Genomic DNA, 8,680 nt, shown 5'->3' with positions numbered 1-8,680 from the left:
TATGATGCAGAGGGTATTAAATTTGATCCTTGTGAACACCGGAAGCCAGTGGAGAGATCTTAGGGCTGTAGAGATATCGTCCCTGGGCTTGAGGCCAAGGATAAGTCTTGCAGCCCAATTCTGGATTAACTGAAAGGGGTGTAGGGAGGAAAGGGGCGAGATTAAGGAAGAGGCTGTTGCAGTAGTCCAGCCTAGAAAGGATCAGAGCTATGGAGACATTGGGCCTCATTGCGGGTCCAGCAGTAATCCTACCGGTGATACTGGCGGGTTGCTGCGAACCTGTAAAAAATGACTGGCGCCTGACTTCCCGCTACCACTGGGCTATTCCAATTCTGTTGGCCGGGAAGTAAGGCGCCAGATATCTTTTTAGTCCCCATTCCCACAGAGTCCCATAGAATGGGGACATAGGAGCACCATCCCGTGAGAACTCTGTGAGCGGGTGCTGTCCTGCATGGCAGGTCTGTACCTTGCGGGCGGGGCGGCACCCACCTGTAGAGTTGTAGTGTGCCGGTCGGGAAACAACAGTGCCAGTAGGCTTACCAGCGCCTTTGTTTCCAGACCGGCACTATTATAATGAGGCAAATTGAGTTTCTGAGGAAAGAGAGGATGTCTCTAAGGAGGTGAAGCTGGAAGTGGGCCTTCTTGGCGAGATCCAAGATGTGAGGGGTGAGGGAGAGAGCGGAATCAAAGATGACCCCTTTGCCACATTTTCAAAATTGGACATTGAGGTTTTTCATTTGCTTGTTATTCCAATCTATTTGGATCTCTTCCGGTATACTAGAGGGGTATGGCCGTGCAAGAGGCTTGGCGGGTGAGAGAGTTGCCTAGGTAGCAGGTGACACCCGCCAAAAGTGTGAGTTGAGAGGTATGTGTAAATCCAGTCCTGGTTTTGACTTAGATGCTGGGACTTGTAATCTAAGACTACAGGTTGTGGAATGTAATGTTAAAATCAGGAATGGTTTAGACTCTAGAATGGATAATGTTGGCATGTATGGGAAGTAGTGATAGATTTCAGTACTGACAGCTTTGATCCTGGCCCTTATCTATACATTTGATAAGACTCTCTTCAAGTGACTCTGAAGGGGGTTGAATATTCCATTTGCAGTTAACTCGCGTAAATGGCATGATTGCCTGTAGATCGGAAGTCCATGGCCAATGCATTTTTCTTCTCTGACTCTTACTCTTCCTCCCCCTCTCTCTCTGGCCCTTTAAGGAGAGCTTCCGGCCCCTCCCCCGCATGACCCATTTCATTCATGGTTTTCAATGTCAGCGACTCCCATGGGTTTCGATTGGGCATGACAGCCATTTTATGGTCAGGCAAGGCCGTTACCCTCGTAACATGAAGCAGCAGGACGGCCAGCATTACTCTACTGTGATCCTAGAAATGTGACGTTCCTGCCTGGCCCTAACATGACAGCCTCACGGGACATTGCGTTTGGCATGCACGTAGGCCGAGCAGCGTGTGGATCGTCACCGCTGCCTGTGGTTTCTGGAGGCGAGGCCCTCTCGTTTGCCATTGGGCGCCTTGCGCGGTGACGCGCGCTGACGTCAATACTCCTGTCTCGAGGGCGGAAGCGGGAGCTGCTGTGTTACCGCAGTCAGTGAGCGGAGGGTGGCTGCTGGACCCGGATCCCGGAAGTGGAGCTGTCAGCTGGAGCGAGGCGCGAGAGCAGTCTTCCATCCCTCTAGCGGGGCCGGCGAAGGACAGACCCCGGTCCTGCGAGAGCCCCTAGACCCCTGACGGGCGGAGTAGGCTCCCGGTGACAGGTGTATCCCCTGGGGGCGCGGAGAGCCATGACGGGGAAGTGTGTGCGGGACGTGGAGCGGTACCAGGCCCTGCTGAGCTCGCTGCTGCAGGAGGAGGAGAACCGGGTGTGCGCGGACTGCAAGGCCAAGGGTGAGAGCGGACGTCCCCGTGGAAGCCACCCCCGTTCACACCCTAGGAGACCCTCAAGCACCCTGGCTGAGGACCCTCTATCCCCACCACCAGATGCCAAGTGCACCCAGGCTGAGGACCCTCTATCCCCACCACCAGATGCCAAGTGCACCCAGGCTGAGGACCCTCTATCCCCACCACCAGATGCCTCATGCACCCTGGCTGAGGACCCTCCATCCCCACCAACAGATGCCAAGTGCACCCTCTATCACCACCACCAGATGCCAAGTGCACCCAGGCTGAGGACCCTCTATCCCCACCAACAGATGCCAAGTGCACCCAGGCTGAGGACCCTCTATCCCCACCAACAGATGCCAAGTGCACCCTGGCTGAGGACCCTCTGTCCCCACCACCAGATGCCAAGTGCACCCTGGCTGAGGACCCTCTGTCCCCACCACCAGATGCCAAGTGCACCATGGCCGAGGACCCTCTGTCCCCACCAACAGATGCCAAGTGTCCCACAGACCCCGCTATCAGCCACACCCTAACAGTCCTCTCCAGGTTGCACAGACCCCAACACCACCATGTATAATCCCCCCCAGCAAACTGGCACACACCCTTAACCTGTTGAGCATCCAAACAGGGCAAAGTCGGGTATTCTTGGGGGGAGGAGGGAGGGTTGCATTGAGGCTGATGGAGATTTTGGGTCGGTGCTGAAGGTTTGTTGCTCAGAAGCCCCCTTTCAAGTCCATGGAAACTTCTACCCACTTTTTGGGAGAGGGAACATGTGTACAAGTAAAGGAGTTCCTTACTCACCAAGGTGAGTTGAATGCTCTCTGATCACCCTCTTCACCTCACTGCCCAAATGGAGTCCTATAGCACCTCATCCCAAAGAGGTCACTGGATATCCCTAATTGGAATGTCTTTTCAGTCAAATCCCCTCTATCCTCAACCAGCAGCCCTGCTTACCAAATGTACAGGGATCAAAATACCTTCAGTGAGTAAAATCAAAGCGTCTCCTGCCTGGCTATCCAGCTTCCCCCTTTAAGGAGTTACATCCGAGGAACCGGTACCTAGTATGATGAAGGTCTAAATTTCCACGAGTTGCTAACTAGAACTTTTTGTTAATGTCATGGGCCTGTTGTGCTTTAAATGTGTTTTTTTTTTTGTTTTTTTTTTTTTTGATGCTTCATAATTCCTACATACCGTCTTTAACACAATTATAGTTGTTTGACGTGTTAACATTTTCAAGTTGCACATTACTAGTCATTTCCCCTTGCATGAATGCCAGTTCTCCTCATAGCCCGCACTTTATTGCTTCACACTTCCTTGCTTGCCAAGAGTCACCAATCACTCTCCAATGGCTAGCGGTGAGTGCGTGTGCTTGACAAAAGGAGATCCTGGTCGCTGTTATCAGGCTAACCAGGTTCTCCAAGTCTACAAAGGAATGTGCAACACGTATTGATTTGTTTTTATACATGGGTCATACATACTTACCTATTTTTCATGACTAATGTTTTTATGGTATTGGATAATTTTAACTATTTCAGAAATTAACTCTACAAGTAGAAGCTTAACAGCTCCACACTATTTAAATCAGTAGCACCACCCAGACGTTGGGGAAAATAAATTCTACTGAACACATTGGTTACTAACGCAACCCTCTGTGTCGTACACTCGCCATATCCTTCAGTGTAGTCCTGGCAGTTGCAGGCCCAAAGGTGAGATTATTTCCCTTGTTCTTCCCCTCACGCTAGTGTAACTGCACACAACCAGTGTAACATGTTTTTACCCCTTGTCTGGTGGCCAATGTCACACTTCTAACTATTAAACCAAGCACCCTTTGACCTCCATGTATACTACCAGAGCTTTGAAGCTCTTCCGTGTTATAACTTGCATTTATCCCAGTGCCTTCTTAACCCATCAATTAGCACAAGATATGATATGATAGTTTAATTATATAGCGCCTATACACAGCCCTTCAAGGGAAAATACAATTACATTCTTACAGGCCATGAACAGTGAGGATGTCGTAATCGGCATGGCGACATTTCAGATAGTTCGAGACATGGATAAAGAAGGTGGGGGAGAGCGGGAAGGAAATGGAAACAGACAGGTGACTACCATACTAGGCCTGATGACATTTCTGCTAGAGCCAGAGAAAACAAAAGGTGAGAGAGGGGTGCAGATAGGGAGGGGAGGAACAAAACAAGCAGCTATCTTACTAGGCCTGACGACATTTCAGATGGTGCTGGACGGGGCGGGGGAAACAAGTAAGGGAAGGGGAAGACAGACAAGGTTGCTATCATACTAGGTCCAGTGACAATTCTGATAGTATGTGCAGAGAAGAAAGTAAGGGGAGGGGAGAACCGAGTAAGCAGTCAAAAAGAGTGGAGAAGCAAGAGGGGAGACCGAATACAATTGCAGAAGTCAGTAGTAACACATAATGTTGCAAGCCGGGATACAAGATGAAGATGGGAACAGCATGATTCAGGGCCACCATGAGAAAGGGTGACGAACCGTGAATCAATGAAGTCCATAAATTAAATCCAGCATTGGCCAGAAGACAGTGATGGTGAAACCAGAATGTATCTGGACTGACTCGGGCAGAAGTAGGCTGGAGGGGAGGGGAGAGCTGAGCAGGGTAGAGGAATCAACCAAAATAGGCAACACCTGTGTGCGAGAAGGTTGGGGGGGACGGCACAAGGGAACATCATGGGGTGACAAGAGGGGTGGGGATGGCCTGTGGGGACAGTGGTAGTAAATGCATGTTGGTTCATGCTTACCTCTTGTCTGAGCAGGGGTTCAAGGCCCTGGATCCTCCTGGTCCAAACAGGAATTTCCTTTTTTTTTTTTGTCTGGCCGCCCTCGATCTAGGAGATAAGAGCAGGAAGGAAGAGGCAGGGCTAAGAAGGTGGGTGGTGCTTATGCCAGGTGACCTAGATCGACTTGCACCTGCTCCCCATATGCAAAGGAAAAGAGGCTGGATGGCTCCTTAAGTAGGGAAAAAGAGCGGCAACCAGGAAGGCACCAGGTGGGCGGGGCGTAGGCCAGGTGACCAAGATCCACTTGCACATGCTTCCCATCTGCCAAAGATGTCAAGCTTCCCTTTCTCATCTGTGAGAGAACATACAGTCCTGTTTGGTCTTGACAATTTCGTTTTCCTAAATTTCAAATGGGTGGGGGGAAGAAGAAACTTCAAATCCTACAATTCAAAGAGGGGAAACGGAACTGGGGGTCCTTCTCACGCGTGGCAAAGGGAATCTTTAGAGCTTTGCTAGCCCTAAACCCTGACTTCAGTTGTCACTCAATGCGACATGATTCCATTGCACTTCGACATGTGTCTCTATTGCCTCGCATATTTGCCATTCTATGTGCTTTTCCCGCACTGTTTCGCAAGTTGGTGCCATAACTTTTTGCTTGCGATCGCCTTTCTAGTGTGGGACATGCCCATTTTCCTATGTCCCTCTCTTTAGTGATTGGCTTTCTAATGCGATGGGGGTTCACTTCTACTTCACCATCTGTTTTGCTCAGTGTACACGGAAAAGACCCCCACCAACCCCCCCCCCTTCTCCTCACCTAGGGTCTTCTTGCGATGCATTTTTGGTCCGCTTCCTGTACCCTTGCCCACTGCACTGTCTACCCATTTCTCTCCTCGCCTGGCCTAGGAGGTCGCACTGCCTCTCGCCCACCTGCACGGTAAAGTGCGTCACTTCCATCTCTGCGCCTGGGTCGGTTCTTTTCCCGTACATTATGGCCACCGCATCAGCCTTTCACTTGTCCCACTCCAGTCCGTCTCTTAAGCTGATCTGAATGGCCACCTTGGATTATTGACTGCATAGCTTTATCTGGATCGTTTTTCTCTGCACCCTGCTGACATCCTTTCCAAACGGCTCTATTCTTTGCCCAGCCACCTGCGCCAGTTCTATTGCTATATCGCGTTTTTCAATCCTTTTCTAATATCATGACTGACTGTTGACGTTTACGTTTTGGAACATGAACTCTGTTCTGGGCATGCAATTTCAGTGCCCATCCACAGCTTGCTGTTTTCTGTGCTTTGGTTGTCCATGCATATATTCCCCTTTCACCTGATGCTCTGGGGGCGTGTCTCCGCCCCTCGCTGCTTTCTAACGTTGTTGTTCATGTTTTACTGCATGCATGTCCGTCACTACCTTGTAGTGTCACCGTGCTGCTTGAGTGAGAGAGTGCAGGTCCTACATATATGAATATGATATATTTCAGTAAAGCCCTTACATACCTGAACCACCCCCAGTGCTTGGGCTCTGGCCCACGTGAAAGGTAAGCCATTAAAGGGCAGCGCAGACTAAAGTTGTCCTGTGCGTTGCTAGCAGGATAAATCGCTGCCAAGTTGCCAACGGAGAGCTCTGCTTGGAGATCGACAGATGGTAGTGGAAGTCATTGTCCTTTCTCGCCACCCACAATAACATGGGGGAAGCCCTTCTACCACTACTCCGCCCAGAGAAAAGCAGCAGTGCGAGGTATCCTGAGAGGACACCCCCAATCCACCTAGCAGTTATTGACGCTGTCCATCTCTTTCCTTGGAGTCCTAGCTGTAAAGATTTAAATACTTCCTGGAGATTTTGCCGAACTCCCATTTGGGTGTCCTGGCATCCATTGACTCTTGCATGAAGCGTCATAGGGGTTCCATTTACTCGTGTTCCTCATCCCTTGTTTGCATGGCCTTATTGTCGGCGTCTGGCAAAATTTAATCATCTCTGTTTTTACTTAATCATTGATTGCCCCCATACCTTCGTCCGCCCACTTTTCAGTTTGGGATATTAGTTGACACTTAAACACTTTATAAGCAAAACTACTGCTGGCGAGGACACGCGAGGAGGGACACCCAGCTTGTGGGTGTTGGCTGGTCATTTGTCCACCTATTGGCTGCCCTTGGCTGTGCTAATCCCTCTGGCTATTCCCATCTTCTACTTGCCCCATCCGACCCGAAACGCATCCTTCTGAGATCTCTGAGCTAGTTCTATCCAGCAGTAACATCAAACTTTGGAGCATCTGGAAATGATTGCGGAGTTAATTGCTGAACTGCCACTCTAAATGCGCAAATCAAGCGTGCCTTTACCCTCTCGATAGCTGTCATTGCGCCCCATTAAAACCAGGATTGACAAAGCCAACAGTTTTGGGTTGTGTATAGGTATACTGTCATATACGCAGGTAATCTCACCATTTTCTAGCTGTTGCCATCCTAGGGTGCCTATACATAAGCCAACACTGTTGCTTGCTTGCTGTGTTTTTAGGTTCTGTGGTTGCTTTACCTTTTTGTGGGTATTTGGGCAGGAAGGTGTTTGTGATATTATTGGTACTTCCGACGTTTGTAGCCGGGCAGTGGTATTCTGGGGCCTCTGAATGCACCAGAACATTATTTTGGCAATCAAATGCTGTGCAACTAATACTACGGTTTAATTTTTTGGGTGGGGTATTTATTAAACACAAACCTAGTTTCAGGAACCACCAGAGCTCTGCACATCAGATGTTCAAGGGACCAATTGAATGTTTACAGTAGAGAATAGTTCTTACTACATATCCGTTGTTATCCGCATTCTATTTGGGATCGGGGGGTGGGGGGGGGGGGTAGTTGACCTATACAATTAGTAGAGACCATGTAATGGCCTGTAAGGTGGATGGAATGTGAACCGGGATCGGAGGTTTCTTGTCCGTAGGGATAATGGGCTACGTGCAGGGGGAGGTTGTGCCTTACTGAGCCTGAAGGTGTTCCTCAAAGAAGTGTGTATTGTCTTCTTTTTTTAATGGAGTACGGTTGAGTCTGATGGCTATGAGGTTTCTTGGTCTGCGAATCTCCTCTGCTGCTCTACTCATGCCCAGTCCTGGCACCAGCAGAGATTGTGACTTTTGTCTGCCAGGTAGGAGGTATGGTGCATTGTCACAGTTGTATAAGATTCAGCTGGTTTTGTAGGTGATGTTGGCTTCTAGAGGTAGGGACCGTCATTGAGGTTCCATGATTGTTGGTGTCAGGTTGCAAACTTTCAAGATGGAATCTACTAGTCGCCATAAAGTCACTTGCCACCTCATCCAGACCGCCTTACGTTTATTTTTCGTTATCACTAGCCAATGGCTAGTGGCAAGTAGGGATGTAACGGTATTACGGTATACCGTTAAAGATACCGTGAACCACTTAATTGAACAATAATAACCGTCACATTGTTTATACCGGTATACCGTTCATACCGTTGCTTTTCAATCTAATTTGGAAAGGCTGCAGTAAGCAAGTGCTGCGTAGTCTTGGCAGACGGCACATCCAACAGTGCAAGACCAAGTAGTTTCAGTTGGAGCAGTTTTTAATGCCATTCCATAAACCACACGTGCCTGACACAAAATCAATATGTTAGCAATAGGAAGAATAAATACAGTGCCAAGAAGGAAAAGGGTTTACTTTGGGTTGGAGGCTTTGGGGTTTATATATTTATAATGGATGATGTTTTCTAAACATATGAAAATGGGGATTTCCCTGGTTCTATCATTGAATGTACATATAAATCACACTGCGAAATGTACTCCTCTCTGTGGGTATTCCTTGTTGCCATACCAAAGGGTAAGATGTCTGTGATTACTGAACACCTTTTGGCCTGTAAGTAAACTAAAGGCTGTAACGTAAAGAGAGAGTGCGTGTGTATGCGCACAAGCGTATACTACCATCAGACTCCATTGATCTGTGACATGCAGGTTATCGAGATGGCAACAAGTTCATCTTCACCAGTAGCCAGTGGGGGAGCTAAAAGCCTAAATGACCACTTAAGAAAAGCTATTCAG

The 8,680-nt window shown here is 48.8% G+C and overlaps 1 protein-coding gene across 2 annotated transcripts in view; it reads left to right on the top strand.

Annotated features, from left to right (window-relative positions):
- The first annotated feature begins 1,543 nt into the window (after window positions 1-1,543).
- The window catches only part of SMAP2 (small ArfGAP2), a 168,902-nt gene continuing 161,765 nt past the window's right edge, over window positions 1,544-8,680 (top strand). Inside the window, exon 1 of one of the 2 annotated variants that reach the window (XM_069622555.1) lies at window positions 1,544-1,897. In XM_069622555.1, coding sequence (XP_069478656.1) covers window positions 1,795-1,897 — 103 coding nt within the window. In that variant the 5' untranslated portion in view covers window positions 1,544-1,794. The remainder of the gene's footprint in view (window positions 1,898-8,680) is intronic. The other variant, XM_069622554.1, reaches the window with a different exon arrangement.

Source organism: Ambystoma mexicanum, chromosome 11 (assembly GCF_040938575.1).
Source record: "Ambystoma mexicanum isolate Mex_15411 chromosome 11, UKY_AmexF1_1, whole genome shotgun sequence".
Classification (NCBI taxonomy): Eukaryota; Metazoa; Chordata; class Amphibia; order Caudata; family Ambystomatidae; genus Ambystoma; species Ambystoma mexicanum.
Note: the sequence above shows the minus strand (reverse complement) of the source record. Positions and strands in the feature narration are given on the sequence as shown.